Source organism: Rutidosis leptorrhynchoides, chromosome 2 (genome assembly GCF_046630445.1).
Source record: "Rutidosis leptorrhynchoides isolate AG116_Rl617_1_P2 chromosome 2, CSIRO_AGI_Rlap_v1, whole genome shotgun sequence".
Classification (NCBI taxonomy): domain Eukaryota; kingdom Viridiplantae; phylum Streptophyta; class Magnoliopsida; order Asterales; family Asteraceae; genus Rutidosis; species Rutidosis leptorrhynchoides.
The window spans coordinates 444133708-444156191 of record NC_092334.1 but is presented as its reverse complement, the minus strand read 5'-3'; the positions used below and the strand labels follow the sequence as shown (position 1 = coordinate 444156191).

The window sequence follows — 22484 nt, the reverse complement described above, 5'->3', positions numbered from 1 at the left end:
TAGAAACTCAGCATGACTTACTGTAATATAATCACGTTGATCAAGTGCCATTATATTATACTAATCCATGCATCAGTTCCCAACATTGCTTCAATAACATTCATATTTTAAGCTCGAAAGTTTACAGAATATAGAAACTAACAGTTTCTATACGATGTAACACTGATAGCACGAAGAGATTAATGATTTCAGATAAGAATAGTTATGAAAATATCTTCAGAAATATGGAGGATATTTATAATGAAAGATACGATGATATCTTGGAATTTCTAATATCGAAGGATGGTGAAGAAAATTTGTCCGCAAAAGTTTGGAGTCAGAAGCAAGGTATTCGCTAAAGATTTCATCAGAAACAGAATCATCCGGATTCTTAATGTACAAGTTTAGTCCTTGTGATTTGTTCAGAGACACCTTCGTAGTTTTCTCAATCAGTTTTTCGGTTTCAAACTTTTTCTGAGCTTTGCCAACATACAATTCTTTATCATCAACTTTTGGCTATTGAGGTCGTTTACAGTTTTTGTTGCTTCATTCAACTTTTCAAAATTCAGAGTATTAATTCGCAGACTAGGTGCTTTTCAGAATTTCAGAATGGAAGATCATAGTTCTAAGAGATAAATGTTATATGGATACATATAACTGTTGATGTGGAAATGTTGCGAGACTCACAATACAGATTTGTTGATTCCCAGTAATTAGTATGGCAATTCTTGTTACAAGATGCGGATGAGTACAAGATGAGACTTCAATAGATAAATATAGTGATTTGTCGGAGGGATTTAAACCAAGGAGCGACGAGGTTGCTGGTACATCTGCTGGTAATATGATGGAATATAAAAGGTTCCCCGGTAACAATAAAAGAGCACGCATATATATCAAGGTTATAATAAGGTTGTTTCCGACGAAAAGTCGAAGTTGACTTGTTGGAGCTGTGATAAAATTTGCTACTTTGAAAGGGATTACCAAATTATTTTGGGTAATAATAACACTAAAGGAATTAGCAAAGCTACGTGTTAAACGTTTACTCAGTTTCCGAGAGTTTTTCAGGTGCATGCCCATATGCATAAGTTCTCCCTTTTGTAGATAACGTGTGGTTGGATCATCCTCTCGATTGAGGTGTTTTCAAGATTCGTGAAAGGTTTGAACGCAGATTGTAATCGTCAAGATACAAATGAGGTTTAAGATGAAATCAAGTGGCAAAATTGAAGAAATGTTTAGTTTCATATATTATAATCCATATTTTAATTCATTTTAATTGTCCAATGCCATTAGTTTACAGTCGATAGTCCACAGTTAACAGTCCAATAATTCATATATAGTTTAATATATAATATTCGAATTAATTAATACGTATCGTGACCCGTGTACATGTCTCAGACTCGATCACAACTCAAAGTATATATATTATTTGAGAATCAATCTCAACCCTGTATAGCTAACTCTATCATTACTGCATATAGAGTGTCTATGGTTATTCCAAATAATATATATATATATATATATATATATATATATATATATATATATATATATATATATATATATATATATATATATATATATGCGTCGATATGATATGTCAAAACCTTGTATACGTGTCCTGATATTTAAAATGCGTAAATAACAGTATTTAAATGACAATAAATAAAGTGCGTAAAATAAATAACAGAAATTAAATGACGATAAATAAAATTGCGAGAATTAAAATTGCGATAATTAAATTGCGATAAATAAAATGTAATATGGAATTAATAGTTAGCTAGGAACAGTTAGCTAGGATTTCGTTAGCGTGGTTTCTTAACAAAATTTCTCATAGTTAATTTGTTTTTTTCTAACAAATTTTATTTTGTCCAATATTTTCTTCATTATGCCACTTGTTGGATTCTGATAGGTCAAAATCCAAATATGAAATTGAATGAAAATGGTTATTTTGTGGTGAACAGATTCGTATATTTGTGGATGTAAGTAGGATAGTAAATGACTGTTGAATTAGATTTGAAAGAATGTACAGTGTAACTTATTAATGTGAAATCTAAATATTCCTCGGGTATTACCTACCCGTTAAAATATTTTTACCATTAATAGTTTGTACAAAAGAATTTTTAATTACAATCTTTATGAAAACATATATACATATATATTTTCTTCGAATGTAATCATGGATTTAATGAGTCAATATGATATTAAACTCATTTGATTTACCGTTAGAACAAGAATATATAATCTCTAAAACATTAGAGATTACATAATCGCCATGTCGAATGAAGATAAATGATGTAGATCGATACGTAGAACGATGATTATACTCGAGGTACAGAATGAGATGTTGAGGTATGGATTGTTGATGGTACTGTTGCTGTTACTGATGGTACTGTTGGTGTCGTTGATGTTGTTGAAGCTGGTAAATTTTCACCATATTCTCCAAAAATCATTACTCAGGCGCGAAGCTCGTTGACTTCTTCTATTACACCGGGATGATTGTCGGTTCGGACAAGTGGATGAATAAGATCTAGAATCTGAGATAGTATATAATCGTGACGGAATACTCTGGAAATGAGAGAGAAAATGATATTACGAACAGGTTCATCGGTAAGTGCTTAAGGTTCTTTGCCAAGAGATGAATTTGGTTGATGAAAAGGATCACCTTCTTTTTGTCTCAAATGATTAAGTAGGCTACGAACTCATCAGATGAATTGGGGATGACTGATTGATTAATTCATTCTGGTGACACCGCTTTTGGAGCTTAGGTGAATATCCATGTCGGAATAGCTGTCGGAATAACTATCGGAATAGCTATCGAAATCTGAGGGACTCGAACTGGTTGAAGGATTCATCTCATACGATCAGATGAAGAATTTTCGATAAGAAATAGATTATAGGATGTAGATTAGTACCCTGCAATACATAATTTACATATGCATATATAATACTAAAATCCCATAAGTTACGAAGGAATATTCAGAAGCTGTCAGGCAAAGGTAACAATAACAGATACGCTAAGATATGAATTTTGTCTATACACTATTCATGTAATCAATGCAGTAAGATGTGTCTAGACTAGGAATGATAAGCAGGTAATTTCCTAAGGATAATAAGTAGATGATTTTCGACACGAAATGATAAGCAAAACTTTTGACATGCAGACACGGTCGAAATCCAGACCCACTAATGCATCTAAACAACTATCAGTTAGACACACTAATCAAGACCTGGTTCACTAAGACCACCGTTCTGATACCAACTTTAACGACCCATCCTAATCCATCTGGATGAATACATTATATTTGGTTACATCGCGAGGTACTTGACCTCTATATGATACAATTTTACAAACATTGCATTCGTTTTTAAAAGACAAACTTTCATTTACATCGAAAGTTGACAGGCACGCATACCATTTCAAAATATCCATCTATAATTGACTTAATAATAATCATGATGAACTCAACGACTCGAATGCAACGTCTTTTGAAATATGTCATGAACGACTCCAAGTAATATCTCTAAAATGAGCAAATGCACATCGGAAGATTTCTTTCATACCTGAGAATAAACATGCTTTCAAGTGTTAACTAAAAGGTTGGTGAGTTCATAGGTTTATCATAACAATTATTTCTATTATTTTAATATACCACAAGATTTTCATATTTCCATTTCTCATAAACAACATGCAGGCATGACAGCAATCTGCATAAAAATCATTCATATGGATTGAACTCCTGGTAACCGACATTAACATAATGCATATAGAATATCCCCATCATTCCGGGACACCCATCGGACATGATAAAATCGAAGTACTAAAGCATTCCAAATTCCAGAATGGGGTTTGTTAGGCCCATAGATCTATCTTTAGGATTCGCGTCAATTAGGGGGTCTATTCCCTAATTCTTAGGCTACCAAGCTAAAAGGGGCATATTCGGCTTCGATCCATTCAACCATATAATGTAGTTTCGATTACTTGTGTCTATTTCGTAAAACATTTATAAAAGCGCATGTATTCTCAGTCCCAAAAATATATATTGCAAAAGCATTTAAAAAGGGAGCAAATGAAACTCACAATACTGTATTTTGTAGTAAAAATACATATGACGATATTGAACAATGCAGGGTTGGCCTCGGATTCACGAACCTATATCATTTGTATATATATTAATACATATACTTGTAATCGAATGAATATGTATATAAGTTATTATTAGTGATATAACTTTTATATTAGTAACTTATATATTTTATTATTATTATATATTCATTTTATATATAAAAATATAAATTTTGTTATGTTATGTGTATTAAATATATATATATATATATATATATATATATATATATATATATATATATATATATATATATATATATATATATATATATATATATATATAAATATCATTTGTTTATCAAAACAATAAATTCTAGTTATACTCAATTAATATTAATAATAATAATAAAATAATGATAATAACATTAATAATATATTTATGTTAATAATAATAGTTTTACTATTTATAAAATAATAATAATACTAATAGTTATGAAAGTATTAATAAATTGTATTATTTTTATAATAATATTAATAATATTAATCATAATCATAATATTGATATTAATACTAAAATGGTAATATTAATAATATCAGTATTACTTATAATAATACCTATGATAATATTAATGAAAATATTACTTAATAATAATACTAGTAATGATAATAATATTATTAATAATGATAGTTTTAGTAAAAATAATACTTTTAATAATGAGGGTAATCTTTTAATAGTTTTAATAGAAATTTCAATAAGCATACAATAACACTAATACTAATGTTTAAATGATAAGTCTGTTAATGATAATAATGATACTATAAATTATAAAACGATAGTAATAATAATATTTATGAAAATAATAATAATATAGATGTTAATAATGATAACCATAATACTTATAATACTTGATAAATATAATGCCCACAATAATAATATTACTAATTCTTAATAATAATAACAATAATAACAATAATAATAATAATACGAAATAATAATACTTGATATTAATAATAATAATCATAACATTCTTAATAATTAACAATAATCATACTAACAACAATAATAATAATATAATATTAATACATAATAATAACAATGATAATAATAATAATAATGAAATAATAATAAGAAAAATATTAATAAATATTAAAAATGCTACCTTTTAGTAATAATCCTTATAAAAACAAAATATGTGTCCCTGCCTGGGCTCGAACCCACGACCTCCCATTCACCTACAACACACACAAACTATCCTGCCATTTCTTTCTTTCTGTTATTATCTCTAATCTAAAATTACATAACATGTTTCTATGTTTCCTTCATCTTCTTCATTATAAACTAGTCGTTCATAACCAATTTAATCCTACAATCAGTGAATTATGTTTTTCAATATAATTAGGACTAATCAATATACTCTATTTGTATTAATAGAAAACGAAAAGAGGAAGGAAATTAAAAAGAAACTGCTGCTGCAGTTGTTCGTGAACCAGAACAAAAAAAAAATAAACTTTGATTTTGATATTTAGACACTTTCAGATTAAAATTCCTACATGAATTAGTTAGTAAATCGTTCAAGTAAACTCTTTGATTCGTCAGTTGATCTTGAAACCAAACAAAAATTCAAAATTCATGATAAACCAAACCTTTGACCTTTTAAACTCAAATTTTGACTTCAAAATTACGAATCAGTTTGAGAAATTAGAGTTTCAAAATTTGTAGATAGTTCAATTCCATGATTCCTAATACTCCTACATTTTTAGATTTTTAAGATTGCTTCGAAATTGAATTAATGATTAAAGCATAACAAGAACAGAGGGACCAAACATGATTTATCTTAAAACCTCTGAATAATTCATCAGATAGGAGCGTTTATAATTGATGTTTGATAAGAGAGTGGTTAATCGAATGACTTTTTTTTAACATTAAGAATTGATCGGTGTCCATATACAGAGTGCCTGGGTGTCGACACAAACTCACAGACAAGCAGGAAAACCAAAAAAAAAATTATATAACAGATAGTGATATCTAATAATAACCCGTTCTTAGCTGTATTTTACAAATTAGGATTAAGATTAATAATTAATAAATATATTAAGTATAATAATATGTTAATAATAATAACGTTTTTAGATCGTATTACTTAGTTCTTAATCAGTGAATCCAATAATATTAATAAGTAATAATAATATATTAATTATCATAATAATAAAATTATAATAATAACATTATTAATGATAATAATAATACTAATTATAATAATATTAATATTATTAGTGATACTAATATTATTAGTATTATGACAATTTATATATATCAAATTTCATATCTATATGATTATGCATACATACATATTACATATATTAACCTAAACTTTTAAGTATAATAATATAAATCAACTAGACAAACACACTACCCCACTTCAATCAATTTGCCTATCTTGATTTATGGAATATGATTAACTGATTAATACTATAATAATAATAAATAATAATAAAAACGTGGGATAGAATGGTGATGTCTAGTCGCCCCATTATGTTCAATCCGTGACTTGTATTATTTTGTTTTTAACTCTTGCTTCTAATTTGTATATAATTGTGTCATAAGTATGTAATTGTATATAAAGAATTTAGATTAGATAGATGAGAGGAGTAATACAGTTGTTAGGCGAATTATTAGGTAGATGAAAGTTAAAAGAACATAAAACGAATCAGAACTTGTACTGTACTTGATTGATCGAATTCATTAAGTCACGGAGTAATAATCACAATAATATAATAATAAATATCTAATTTGCAACTAAGTCACAAATTAAAGAAACGGGTGATTACATCTCACCAGCCTTACATTGTTTGTCTACTTTAAATAATTCACATCCACTAATTAGATCATAAACATTAAAAGTTACTTTTATTCATTTGGATTAATCTAAGATGTAACTTAATATTAGTTAAACTATAATGTTATAAGTAAATTACGTTTCGAGTTGTTATAATATGATATCTAAAATTCGCAAAGTAAAACTTAAGTTAATCGTTGTCGAAGTAACCTTAAACTATATATGAGTTAAGAGTAAAAGGTATAGATTTTTTAAAAAAAAAACAAAAGAGCTATATATTTTCAATACATTATAAATACATTTTAAATAACACGTTTTATTTTATCGTAAGTTATTAATTCTAATAATTAAATTATTTATTATTTCAACTTATAATATATATATATGTATCTATTTACAATTAGTTGTTCGTGAATCGTCGAAGGTAGTTAAAGGGTAATTGAATATATGAACACAGTTCAAAATTTTTGAGATTTCAACATTGCAGACTTTGCTTTTTGTTTCGAAAACATATAAGAGTTAAGTTTAAATTTGGTCGGAAATTTTCGGGTCGTCACATTGGCGTTGTTCACATCATCGTTGGTGAACTTATAATTGTTGTTATTTTAGCTTGTTGCTTAGTGATCGTACGGTATGCTTAGCTTAGCTTGCCTTTATGCTTGGATGCTCCGGTATGCGTTATTTGATTACTTGTGTGGCGTGTCCATTTTATGCATATATATGTATGTAGTATATTCTCACTCACTAAGCGTTAGCTTACCCTCTCGTGGTTTACATTTTTATAGATTTGCATGGAGACGGTGACTCGGGTAAGCATGGGGACTAGTGAGCTCGCGTAGTTTGCTTTAGAAGATGTGCTTTTGGAGTTATTAAGATTGGGTAGCGTATCCCCAATCACCATGCTCGGTTTTGTTGGAATTTAAAATAGTTTGGTCGTGTATGCTCGTTTGGATATTTAACTTATGTATTAAATGTTTTAAAGTTTATTAAACTTAATATTTTATTAAAGATGTTTTTAGAAACATAATTGGGACCTAAATGTTAACGATATTAATGTATTATAAGGAAAAAAAATTATGGGCCGGTTTAAATACGGGTTGGGTTGTTTCAGACGTGTTAAGTGATAGAAAGAAACTGCTAAGGTGGCATTGATGTGGCATCAATGTCTTTCCATTACACGTGTCATGAATAAGAGTAGTCTTAATCTACTTCCAATTAATTATTCGAGCTTCTGATGATCGGTCCTGGTTGGTCCCTCCCCATTGTACTGAATGTTTTCTTTGCTTTAGTATAGTATATACAAAAATATAAATGTCTACTTTTTGAAAAAATAATATATACAAAAAATTAGAGTCAACATGCAAAAAATATAATTAAATAATTATTTCTTAAAATTTAATATTTAACCATTATATTATGTTATATCATATTATATAGTAAAAATTCATGTATTTTACATGAACAGTAACTAAATTTAAAATAATTCTGTTTTCTATATTATAATCTAAGAATTTAGAATGTAGTAACTTTATTTGCAACTATCATGACTATGGGCAGTGATATATCCAACACACTTTTTGATATATCCACCACAAACATGTAGTAACAGTTTGTACAGTACAACTCACTAATACATATTTTGTGGTGAATATATCAAAAAGTTTGTTGGATATATCATCATCCCATGACTATGGTCTTTGTGGTGGCGTGAGGAATAATCTAACACGTGAGGCCCATTTTTGACCTCTTCATAATGTTTAGTAACTTTACAGGAAGTTTAATCAGAATATATTTTCTAAGTTCGCAAAGTGGTTCTTGTTCTTTCTAAAAATTTTAGGGGTTTATCCATGACACGCATTGATTATGGTCGAAGACGAAATATTACAGGTGAAAAGCGACTTTGAACTTAATTCACATATACCATCGAGCCTTTTGCTGAGTGGTAATCAAAGAGTGAATTAAAAAACATGACCCGAGATCAGTTCTTACCAAGGGGTTGTACTTTCTTCGAAATAAGTGGCCCGGATTCAAGTTAAACAGGTTTTTCTTGGACACATGTTATAAGATCAAAAGTTAGTGGGTCATACTTCAGTCATTGACTATAATAATAATAATAATAATAATAATAATAATATACCATAATAACTGTAATTATTATTATTATGGTATATTATTATTATTATTATTATTATTATTATTTTATTAGATATATACTATTTGTGGTGGAATTTTTGATTTTTTTCTTCGTAATGAAAACGACATTCCATCAAATCATTATTTTATTAAAAAGCTTTAACCAAACTTCACCAAATTTTTTACCGGGCCGTATCTTCCCGCTCGTCGAGCGTTAAATTTTTCCTACACCATCGTTCAACTCGGAATAATTTTACGAACACAACGCAACTGACTATACGCGAAACGGTCATTTGATTGGATCTCGAATAGGATGAAGAACAAGAAATTAGATTGGCATATGTGGATTTCCAATCCTGTTGTATATCTCAATCTTGTATAAGTTTGGATAATCTTTTGTTTTTGTGTTTTTTCGTGGTTTTCGTGTTCGTGTCTTGTATCGGGTCTCTTCAATGTTTAGTTAGGAGTGTACATACTTGATCCATCACTTTTGGATCTCCTCCTTGTATTCATTGTTTTGGCTAATAAAATGTTGCTTGCCTTTCAAAAAAAAAAAAAACTATATGCGAAACGGTCATTTTTTTAAAAACACTAAACACACCGACATCTGAAACAGAGCTTAACACATGAGTCGTTTTCGCCTCTGTAAATACATAACGTTACGTTAACTATGAATGTACAACCTGAAAGGTCCCGCCGCAACGCGCGGGCCGGTTCGGGTCTCGTAATTAATAAATGTTAAAAATAATATATAATAAATAATAAATAAATAATAAATAATAAATAAATAATAATAGAAAAAACTAAAAACGGTTTCCTTCTGAATTATTATTTGAATTGATGGAGAAAGAAAATAAATTGCAAATATTTATGTTTGTTCCAAGCAGGCGACCGACTCTGTTAAAGCTTCATAAACGTACATACTTTGATATCTCTACAACTCAACCATTTGAAACCCAAACTCCCTTCTTCTTCTTCTTCTTCTTCTTCTTCTTCTTATCTCTAAATTCCTCTCTCTGGGTATCTGTCGTCTTCAATTTTTAGATACTGGGTTCGTTTGAAATCATCGAAATCATGAAAAAGTTCGAGTCTTTTTGAATCTTTATTCATGATTACGAGGACCCATATGACCGTTAGGGCTCTTTAACTTTCGAGCGTTTGTTTTCTTGGTTGATTTGTTTCTGGGTAGTTGAAGAAATTGAATATGAAGCCAAGTAAAGCGGAGTTAATGATGTTGATAAAGCAAAGAAGGTCGATTCAGTTTTTGATCTGTGTAGGCTTTTTGTATTTGATTATGGTTGGTTTAGAGATACCATTTGTATCCAAAATTGCAAGTCAAGAAGACGATTCTAGTAGTAGTTTTTTCTTTAATAATAAATTTACAAAAAAGTCCTTTGCCCTAGATAGTGAAGAAGAATTACAAGGTAAAAAAGCCCCAATTCGCCCCTTAAATTTCCCACAAATTGTTGCTAAAACCCCATCAAATTTAGGACATTTTCGTAAATTTGTTGAATTTAAAGCTATATCAAGTTTGAATTTTGATGTCAACAGTTTAAATGGTGAACCAAAAGATGGGTTTAGTGGAATTCAAAAGTCTGCAACTGAAGCATTTTCAGTTGGGAAAAAGTATTGGGAAGAACTTGAATCTGGTAAACTCAAATTACCAACCGAAACCCGAAACCGAACAATAGAGAGGTGTCCGAATTCGATTACTTTATCGGGTTCTGTTTTTCGAGAAAAAGGAAGCATTATTGTGCTTCCATGTGGGATGACATTGGGATCACATATAACACTTGTGGGTAGGCCTAGAGAGGCTCATCCTGAACAGGACCCGAAGATTTCGTTGTTGAAATCGGGTCAATATTTGATGGTTTCACAGTTTATGATGGAGTTACAGGGTTTAAAAACTGTTGATGGAGAGGACCCACCAAGGATTTTGCATTTTAATCCTAGGTTAAAAGGGGATTGGAGTGGTAAACCTGTAATTGAACAAAATACTTGTTATAGAATGCAATGGGGATCTGCTCATAGATGTGAAGGATGGAAATCTAGGGCTGATGAAGAAACTGGTATGATATCCAATTTCAGTTTTCGATATCGTTTATATCGTTAATTTGTTGTATAAGTCTTGCATATGATCAGATATTAGGTTTCAAAATTCCTTATTGATTAATTGTTCTGTAACTTTATTAAAATTCAATTAGAATTGACCAAATTGTTTGGACTTTTTGACTAGAAACAACTTTTATTAATGATCTATTTACACAATACTTTACTACAGGTTGCTTAGGGAATTATTGAAGGTTTTTATTTTTTATTTATTTTGTAGTTGATGGTCAGGTGAAATGTGAGAAATGGATCCGTAATGATAATGACCATACGGAAGAGTCAAAATCGAGCTGGTGGTTGAACCGGCTAATTGGTCGAACCAAAAAAGTGACTTTCGATTGGCCTTACCCTTTTGTAGAAGGGAAACTATTTGTTTTAACTCTTAGTGCAGGATTAGAGGGTTATCATGTTAATGTTGATGGAAGACACATTACATCGTTCCCTTATCGAACAGTTCGTATACAATTTTTACTTTATTCATTAAATAAATATAATTATATAAAGTTGTTAGTGAATAAGAATTGGTTGATGTGTTCAGGGATTTGCATTAGAGGATGCAACAGGATTGGCTTTAAATGGAGACATTGATGTGAACGTTGTATACGCTGCATCGTTACCCTCAACGCATCCTAGTTTTGCTCCTCAACGACACCTGGAGATGTCTGATAAATGGAGGGCCCCACGTACTCCAGATGGGCCCATCGATATGTTTATCGGAATTCTTTCAGCAGGAAATCATTTCGCCGAACGTATGGCTGTCAGGAAATCGTGGATGCAGCATAATCTTATTAAATCTTCACATGTCGTTGCTCGTTTCTTTGTTGCATTGGTAAGTGAAGACTCATTATAACATGTCATCTCAAGTTCTTAATTATACTTTTAGAAGGTATCTATTTTAATAGTATTCGTTATTTAGCCAAAAAAAAAATATATATACTTTTAGACTCTTTTGTTACATAAGCTGTTTTTTGTTGCTTCGTTAGCATGCACGAAAGGAAGTGAACGTCGAATTAAAGAAAGAAGCGGATTTTTTCGGGGACATTGTGATCGTGCCTTACATGGATAATTATGACCTTGTGGTTTTGAAAACCATTGCAATATGTGAATATGGGGTGAGTTATTAGATCTTATTTGAAATAATCTTTTGTATATTACTCCGTATTATTACTATTATTATTATTTATATACTTATACTTATACTTCTAGGATTTTTTAACGAGTCGTTAACGTGCATAAAATGATTGTACATAGCAATTATAGGTTAAATTTCAAGTGACTGTTATTGTATTGTACAACCCTTTTATGCACGTTAATGACAGCGTTAAGGATTGTTGTTAGAAAAATCCATATTTAAATTTTAAATTATTATAATTATATACAATATATAGAAAAATCCGTATTTTATATTATTGTTATTAGTGGTTGTATTGTTACTGCAGTACTACTAAAACAGGTTAGTACTTATTTTTGGATTGAATTTTATTACAGGTTCATACTGCATCTTCAAAGTACATCATGAAGTGTGACGATGATACGTTTGTTAGAGTTGATGCTGTTCTTAACGAAGTCAAAAAAATAGGCGATGGGAAGAGTTTGTATGTGGGAAATATTAATTATTATCATAAACCCCTACGATATGGGAAATGGTCTGTGACATACGAGGTACTACTACTATCGTACTTTTTTGTACTTATAGGCCACATGTTTATTTCGCATACACGTTCTTAGAATCTTAGCTTGTATTTTGTACATTTTTAGGAATGGCCAGAAGAAGATTACCCACCTTATGCAAATGGTCCGGGCTACATATTATCATCCGATGTTGCTGAGTCCATCGCAAAGAAATTCGAGAAGCATAAACTAAAGTTGTTCAAGATGGAAGATGTGAGTATGGGTATGTGGGTAGAGCAATTCAACGTTACAAAACGCGTTGAATACGTTCACAGTCTAAAGTTTTGTCAGTTTGGTTGCATTGAAGATTACTATACGGCCCATTATCAATCTCCAAGACAAATGCTATGTTTGTGGAACAAGTTACAGCTTTATGGCCGACCGCAATGTTGCAACATGAGATGACACCCGTCTCTGTTTTGTGATGATGATGACAACTGAAACCGTGGGCCGATCATTAAAAAGGTCCTTTCGGGATTCTTTGATTATTTTGTTGTTTTCGTGCCCCTTCTTTCTTAGATGGGTCTGTGTTATATACATGAGCAGTGGGAAGTTTTGGTACAGCAAAATCTTAGGTCGTAATCTATCATAGAACTTAAAAACAAGATGGGAAAATTTTGTTGGACTTTAATCTGAACCCTTCTTTGATTCCTCTTTCTTATGTTAATGCTAATTTTCATGTTTTGTATTAGTACTAGTACACATTCTTATCAAATAAACTTGGTTTAGAACACCCTTAGACCTTGATAAAAAGTTCTCATACTCTACTGGACGCAATTTCCAGTTCATCAGGAGGAGTCCGGCTGTTTTTAACTCTTATCCAAGTCTGACCACCTCAAGATTCGACTTTAGACCTTTTACAGGAATGTGATGTTATGGTCACAAGATATTTTTCTGGAGGAAAACTCCCACACTAATTACACAAGATATTTTTCTGGAGGAAAACTCCCACACTAATTACACGAATATTTATAATTAATTCATGAAATTATTCATAGCAGGATTTAAACTCTCCACCTCTTAGTTGAAAGAAGCACAACGATATCACCATTTGGTGTAGGCACAAATCATAAAGAAAAAGGTCGGATTTGAATTTGATAATTTATAGGACTTTCAGACTTGTGAAAATAAATTATATGGAAGAAATTTGCTTTAGATAAAACTCTTCTCCTATTATCAAAAATATTACTATTATATAATTTAATACCCCAAACTCAAGTTACCGGTCCACTTTTAAAAAGTATCATGTAATTATGACATTTCTAAAGTTATGTGTTTTTTTTTTATCTTGGACAAGAGGTATAGGATGAAATAGTAATTTATTTCTCTTTTGGATAGGTTTTAAGCCAAAATAGTGCTGACTTCTAATTTGGTCCCACCAACGATACAACCAAACTTTCTACTTCTTTCTCATACTAAAGAAAGAAGATAAATATAACGTAATACAGCATAAGTTCAATTATAAAACATACAGAAGATAGGTTGGCAAAAAGTTATATTAATCCAACTAAACATCATATAAAATAAGTCATGGATCAAAAGGAGAAGAGCTGATAGTATTAACCAAAATTTCAAAAAAGTGAATATAAGACTTGTCAATATTTCAACACAAGATATAAGGCAACTCAACTCAAAAGCGTAGCTAGATAAAACACATCTTAAGCTTCTGTCATTGGGTACTCGAAGACAACATCTTTACCAGAAAGCTTCCTGTAAACTCCGCTGAATGTCTCTAGCTTGTATTCAGTATCATTACGAGCCTTTGGGTCCAAGTAGATCTACAAAAGTATAAAATCCCAATTCAAATATAAGCATGAAGGTCATTTACACAATATAAATCTAAACAAACAAGATGAATTGTGTGTGTACTTTGATTATTTTGGAGCCATCGAGTCTGTATCGGACACGTTTTCCCACAATCTCAGCAGGGTGCACAACATCCTCCAGCATGGCATCATGCACAGCTGTTAGTGTGCGTGATCGTGGCCTCTGGGCTGCAGAACCTTTCTTTGGTGGCCTAACTATCCGTCTGGTGGCAATGATCACAACATCCTGTCAACAAAACAATATAATAATCGCAAATCATCACAGTAAAAAGGTTCCTATTTTATGATACAGGAACAAAAGGAATCTATAATTCCGCGATTAAAACTTAAAAAGGACAAGATATAAGTCATCAATCAAAATACCTTTCCACTGAACTTCTTCTCAAGCTCTCTAACAAGCTTAGTATGAATCTTGCGGAACCCCTTCCTTAATCTATAAGGAACATGAATCACAACCGCCTTTCGGTTTCCAGAGACTTCAATTTGACTGCGAATAAAACATAAATTGTTTATTAACACGATGAAGTAAAAACACATTAAAAACTTTCAGATACCAGTGATGCATATTCTTACTTTGCAGAGTTGATAAACAAGTCCTTCAAGTCACTCTTGAGCTCCTGGTGCGTGTTCTCCAAGTCAAACAACGCCTGTAGAAAAAAATGTTATTTAAAAATCATCCAAAAAACAATATGCAATCACAGTAATATATAACAAAACAATGACCTGAGCAACACTCTGCTCAAACTCGGTCGGTTCGACATCCTTTTCCTTTTGGATCTTCTTCATTGAGGTATACATACTGATGATCTGGTTGATAAATTGCAATCATTTAGTGATTATAACTACAAAAAGTGGTTGCTAGCTAGCCAGAGACATACATCAAACTGCTGATTTAAAATGGAGCAATTAAGCTAAAATGAAATGTAGCATTCAAATTTACACTCAAAATAAGATAAAATAGAAACTATATATACAGAATACAAAGTGCAAAAGTATCATATATATGCCCTAGAAACAAATCACTGAAAATAAATACAAATATTTCATTTTCAAATCAGTAAGGCAATACATGTACGGAGCGCTATGAGAAGAACAAAGCTTGTGAGGCTCAACCGTCCTTCACTCGAGGCTCCGAAATAAGTTATAGATACAGTATATAATCATATATGAAAACTTTCGTATAATTTATCGCAAAATTACAAATATCTGACGAATTACGATATCAAAAAAGCACATGATTTGGAATGCAATCACATCACATATATAAGTTAAAAATTAAGGTTTAAACTAAAATATATATAGATAGAGATTGAGATGGATTACGTGGAATTGAAGGGTGTATCCTGTTGGATGAAACCCTAACCAGCTTGGAGTTAAGTTCGGGAGAAGAAGAAGTCGTCTGCTGCAGCTGTAATTGATTTTGAGGGCACAAAAGGCATAAAACAGAAGGGTTTTGTAATGCCCTAATTTAATTTCTAGGGTTAGGTTATATGATTGGGCTGATAGCTTGGGCCGATATTTATATGGACCGCATTTCTAATGTTCTAGAACAGCCCTAATTTATATTTCTTTATATATACTAATACTAATACTAATTTGCGTAAAAAAAACTCTGCAATCCCATTGGTCAAACCCATCCCATTCACTGTTATACTTTAGCTGGTTTTTTTTTTTTTTTTTTAACCATTCCTGTTTCATTCTCTCTCTTCCAAACCCTTCAACTTACAAACCCTAAATTCACAATCTTCCTCTATCGATCAGCTGAGTGATTTAATCGGATTCTGGAAGATAGTTCATAGTTGGCCATCGATGGCGTGTTGGTACTGAGCACCCTATTTCTTCGACTTTGTCTTCACCGTCGTTCTCTGGTCAGTGAAAACACTTCCCTGTTTTCTTTCTACCTACTGCGACTCTGCCGATTGAAGAGATTAAAGATGGTGTAAGGTTAGGTTTCCCTTTCCGTTCGTTTCTTGCAACCTGTTTGGGGTTTTGTTTCTATCGAGTTCGATTTCTACAGGATTGAAGGAATTGAAGATTATTTAAGGTTAGGTTTTTTTATTCAGGTTGTTGTTATTGATTTTTTTTTTTTTTGGCTCATTATTGTGAAGGGATACATGTTTGAAGATGTTGCACAGATCTTAAAGGAGGCTGATTACTGTGTATTGAAGTATTTAGTGTGCTGCCTTACAAGTTGATTGACCACCCAGGTAAAATAAAGTTCTATAGAGTTACTAAGGTGCAATCGACCCCCTAATTCAATGTTTCAACATATGGCTTCGGTCCTCTCAATTTCATGACCTGCTTAAGATGACTTCTTAAATAAGAGACTCAGTTGGTATGTGATAAATAACTACTCCTTATATGTTAATAAAACTGTCTACATAAAGTTTGCTATATGTGTATATGTATTTGTTATATTTGACTGCAACGATATGTTTTCAAGTACCAAATAAGCAAACTTTAATACAATAACCATTTTTTAAGTAAATGTATCATATAGTTTACCATTTACCATTCATGACATCATATACTTCTGTTTCAGATAATATATATACATATATCAACATGCTTACTGACATTATCTACATGATGTACAGATTTGTTGTTGGTAAGACGAACTCAATTAATAATTTTAGTGTAAAGTCCGAACCTGAACTTGAGCCGATTGCAAGTAATATATCAGAGTAAGTCGTATCGCAAAAGTAAATAAATAAATTGTATTCATTATTAAGATATTCAGTCTGTCTGCATTAATACTTTGGATCCTTATTTTTTCTCGAGTCCATTTCTGGTATATCTAGATTACGAGATAATGATCCGGATGATGTTGCTCATCCTGACACGCCAACATTGGAGATCAATACGGTTGTTAAGACCGCATTAGATGACTATAAGGACGACCCGCCCATGAATATTGAAGAGGTCTGGAAGATTATGAAGTTCAGTTTAATGCTATAATTATAATTATTTTAATATTGCAGTACATACTTTATAACTTTTTAGTGACCTAATAATGCCTGATTCACAGTCCTCCTTTTGTGTTACCAAGGTTGAAGTGGTGAAAATAAATTCTGATGAAAGATGGTAAGAAGGCTGGTAACTCACTGGTCGTGGCATGTGGAGTATGCGTGCATCAGTGCATGAGTGTGATACGTGTGGTAGAGTAAAAGACTTGTACTGCAGGTAAAATTAAAATCAAAACGTGGCTGAACTTATCATTTTATTTGATCTTAATCAGCAATAGTTTTATGATATTAAGTACTAATACCTTTATATTAGAACATTTATTCATATTGTCATTTGTTTGGTATTATTTTTTCAGAGGTAGAACGACCATTCGAGTTAAAGATACCTCTGGAATAGCATCGTTTGTACTATTCGAATTTCAACTAGCAAAAATGTTAAAACACAATAGAATATGGTTGAATGCCAATATGGTCATGGTACATTAGCCTTATATTTTTTAAAGAAAAATTAGATTTATACTTGGTGTCACTTATTGTGCATTCATTTTCTTCATTTATGTATGATAGATAGATATTTATCCTACGGTCATCCCAGATGAGTTATAGTATATGTGAAGTAAAGAATTTGCGTTTCGAGTCTGTATCACTACATTCAATCTGGTCCTTAACCCCTCAAATTCCAGATCTGAGCCTATCTAATTAGTTATAACATATTGCAGTTGGTGTAAGTATTGATTTGTTATTTGAGCTGATCAAAGCCTCTTTTATCAGAGTTGCAACTACTTTATATTCTACTACGAGTTATTATATTGCAATTTATTGTTACTTGCGCTAATGATGATTTCTATTGATCTACTATATTTGAATCAGCAGTGATGGTTTAGCTGCTTCGTGGTGGTTATGTTTAGTTTCTCAGGTCTTCACTATAAGTTGGCACTAGATCATCTGTCTTACAAACATAATTTTGGTCAGTTCATAATATTTGAGAATATATATGATATCTAATAAATATTGTGTTCTAAATTGTTGTATAAATGAAATTTGAAGTTGACAATATGCAGCTTAACCCAAATATATTGCCATAACATGATCCTCATATACGAAGACGATGAGGTTCGTGATGTGACGACCTGGAAATTTTTGACTAAATTTTAATCAAACTCTCGATACAATTTAATATTTTTGTCACGATAAGCAAAGTCTGTTAGGTTGAGTCTCAAAATTTTTGAACTGTTTTATATATTCAATTGACCTTCGGCCATTCCCGACGATTCACGAACAATTTATTGTAAATAGATATATGTGTGTGTGTGTGTGTGTGTGTGTGTATATATATATATATATATATATATATATAAATAAATGGTAATTGGAAATATAATTTGAAATATTATATGATGTAGTTAATTATGTAAAATAAGATAACATATGTTATAACAAAATTTATTAAATGAATCTATATATATATATATATATATATATATATATATATATATATATATATATATATATATATATATATATATATATATATATATATATATATATAATATATAAGTTTGTTGAATATATTTATTAATTAAAAGTAACATTCTTTTGTCGTCTCAATTAATATTCAACAAGTTAAAAAACGAGCTTATGTTATTTTTAACAATAAACGGTGATCCGAAAATGAGTGATATAAATTATAGGGTTATTAGAAATGTATTCAGGAACACTTTTATATTATAACTGTTTAGCAATGGACACGATATAATATCCTATTGATAGTGTCGGTAATTAAACTCCAAGTGAAGAGGCTGCTATACTATTGTTTAAACACGTTTTACTTTCAAATTACTTTATTGATTTATATGATTCTATGTTGTTATCTGTATTTGTCCAACATACATATTATATATAAATAAGATGTATACACTTGCATTGATTGTATCCAACCAACACATTCCATCACTAGTCTTGGCACTGTTTTCTTTTGCCTTGTTTTTCTGGTAAATAATATCATCCGAGAACATTCACCACATGCTTCTTTATTATTATTATTATTAAATTATTATTATTAATCCTTATTAATCTTTAGAGAATTATAAATATATGTAGATGTCTAGTAATGAACGTACAATTCCACCCATTTATGTTCCCTTTCTGTTTAACTCACCATCAAATAATCCACATCCACTACATCACGAATCATCAAAACCTTCACTATGTTTAATTGAATGATTTGCTTGATTTATTGGTTCTCTCAACTTGTAGTGTGATATTTAATTAAGGTATTATATTTAATTATTAATTTATTATATGAATACTTGCAGAGAACACATAACCCACTAACATTAGATAGATACTCATAACCAATATTGTTACTGTGTTTGTCTTTATAATATGAATTATATGGATGATACATCCACCACTGCTCACTTTTGTCCCAATTCATCACCATCTCACGTTCTTGAATGCAAATTATTGATTTCAATTTATATTATATATGATTACTTTTAATTGCAAGTAGATTTTTTTTTCTTCCTTTTCAACTTTTCTCTTTTATATATATATATATATATATATATATACATATAGACAGAGATACAACACTTTCCTTCTCTTTCTCTTGTTACGAACAACTTATCACTTCTCCTTCTTGTTGTTATGTGAAACGAAGCCACCATGATAACCACCACTCGGCTCATCCACTCACAATCACCTACTTCGGCCACCAACACAACAAATCGCCATCACAACCGTTAATCACCTCTATCCCTACAACCGCCATCATCCTCCACCATGATCACAAACTTCCAGCATCTTGCTTTCTTTCTTCTTCCCTACGACTACCATCACCATCAATAACCCACTACTACAAAACCATCATCAACTATTCGAACCATTTGGTTATTTCTTATTTTCGGGTTCTACTTCTATCATCACCATAACCCATCAATAATTGATTCACCCAAACAATCATCACCAAATAAACCAGACCACCTTTGTCTCTCTCTTCTAACCAATCGCCAGCACCACAACCCATCGGAGAACACCACTTGCTCGATACAATGGTATTTGTCTTCTGTTTTCGGTTTATCACTACACACCGTAAACAACCACCCACACCTGCTGCACCTGCTTGTTATTCTTCCTTTTCTATTTTTTAACCGTCACTCATCCACGGATATTTGATCAATTGTTAAATCTTTATTGATGTTGAAGGTCCCTATCTAATTACTATAAAGTGAGTATTATTAGTTGTCTCCTTTATGGGTAAAAAGAAGAATGGAGGGAAGATAGGATAGAGATGTTTTTCTTTTTCTTGGATTCTAAAATCCCAACTTGCAAATAAACTAAGTCTTCTTTTATATAGTATAAACGTCGACTTTTATTTGTAATAGACCCTTCATGTTTTAACGAAAGTACTATATGGTTTATATATTGTTGGACTGCTATATGTTCTATGGAGTCCGAAAGATGATGATGACGATGATAAAAATGGTAAGTGATGATAGATGTTGGAAGCATAATGAATGATTAACAGTGATGAAACCGTGGTAAAGACAATAATGTTTATAGCGAGATAGTTAAGATAATTATACACAATTGCACGACTATGTTGTTGTGTATCTGTTTTCGATCAAACTGCAACACACCACAAAGCCATCGTTAATTTAACTGAAACAGGTTGTGGGCTTTTGTGAGTCCATTTAACAATATAAATGGGCTATATTTTTGTCTGGGACTTTTAATGGATTTCTATATTGTGTGCGATGATGTAAAAGGTTTATAGATATATATACTGTGATGAGGAGTCGGTGATATGTATATCACAATGATTTGATGATTAGGTTGATAAGTGAACGATGATGAATGATGGAAGTAGTAATAACAGTGTGGCGAGATTGATGATGATTTATAGATATTGATATAGACGACGATATAGATTATGATGAGAAGATGAATTTGATAACATGATAATTAGATAAGGATGATGTTGATAGTAGATGATGCATGATGATGGCGGTTAGGTAGTTTATGATAATGATAATAGTAATGATGTTTAGATGATGATGATGGGCTGATGATTTAAGAAGAAGAAGAAGGAAAACAGAAACGGGTTATATAGATTTAAGTTAGGAATAATATCAGAAAAAAGAGTTAGAGCAGGTGGTCTTGGTAGTTGATGGGTTAGCGCGAGGTTGCGAGTTAAAGCCCGGGCATGGGCAGTTATTTATTTTTGGAGCTTTTCTTGTGAGGTAGTATTTATTATTACTCTTATTATTATTACTACCATCATTATTATCACTATTATTGTTATTTTTTTTATTTTACAAAAATACATTACAAATATATTAATATTACATATTACTAAATTTTTATTATTAAAATGATATTAAGTAAGCTATATATATAATATATTAATAATATAAATATATATTTTTTATCATATATAAATCTCGAAATAAATTTCTATTTTTAATATATTATGATAAATGATAAATATTATATTGTTAAACTACCTTAATAAGTATTTACTATATTAATATTAATAAATGTACTATAGAAATAAATATTTACTACTTAAAGTATATAGGATAAATATAACTTATTTAGTAATATGATATGTAAATTATTAATATATAAACTTGTTAGTTGTTATTATATGTGTTAATATACATAATTGATATAGGTTCGTGAATCCGAGGCCAACCCTGCATTGTTCAGTTCCGTCGTATGCATATTTCTACTACAAAATATCGTATTGTGAGTTATATTTGTTTCATTTTTAAATGCTTTTGCAGTATATATTTTTGGGACTGAGAATACATGCGCTGTTTTATAAATATTTGACGAAATAGACACAAGTACTTAAAACTACATTCTATGGCTGGATTATTAAACCGAATATGCC

General features: G+C 30.7%; 2 protein-coding genes and 1 long non-coding RNA gene across 6 annotated transcripts; 2 read left to right on the top strand and 1 right to left on the bottom strand.

Moving 5' to 3' along the window:
• The first annotated feature begins 10002 nt into the window (after positions 1–10002).
• LOC139892444 (hydroxyproline O-galactosyltransferase GALT6-like) lies at positions 10003–13388 on the top strand. The gene is made up of 6 exons (XM_071875536.1): positions 10003–11081; positions 11342–11574; positions 11660–11950; positions 12105–12233; positions 12610–12783; positions 12880–13388. The coding sequence occupies exons 1-6, from the start codon at positions 10217–10219 to the stop codon at positions 13195–13197; spliced, it is 2010 nt and encodes a 669-aa protein (XP_071731637.1). The 5' UTR covers positions 10003–10216; the 3' UTR covers positions 13198–13388.
• Positions 13389–14385: 997 nt separating this feature from the next.
• LOC139892443 (small ribosomal subunit protein eS7) lies at positions 14386–16090 on the bottom strand. Its single transcript, XM_071875534.1, has 6 exons — positions 15942–16090; positions 15342–15425; positions 15192–15265; positions 14982–15105; positions 14662–14844; positions 14386–14570 (listed from the first exon to the last, which is right to left on the bottom strand). Exons 2-6 carry the CDS (start codon positions 15414–15416, stop codon positions 14451–14453), a joined length of 576 nt encoding a protein of 191 aa, XP_071731635.1. The 5' UTR covers positions 15417–15425; positions 15942–16090; the 3' UTR covers positions 14386–14450.
• A 197-nt stretch (positions 16091–16287) lies between these two features.
• LOC139892442 (uncharacterized) lies at positions 16288–18167 on the top strand. 4 transcript variants are annotated; one of them, XR_011774069.1, is made up of 6 exons: positions 16288–16562; positions 16727–16953; positions 17216–17302; positions 17420–17540; positions 17668–17801; positions 17941–18167. It is a non-coding gene; the product is annotated as an uncharacterized lncRNA (long non-coding RNA). The 4 variants fall into 4 exon arrangements; XR_011774067.1 differs by having other exon boundaries at positions 16727–16825; positions 17216–17540; XR_011774066.1 differs by having other exon boundaries at positions 17216–17540.
• Positions 18168–22484: the final 4317 nt, after the last annotated feature.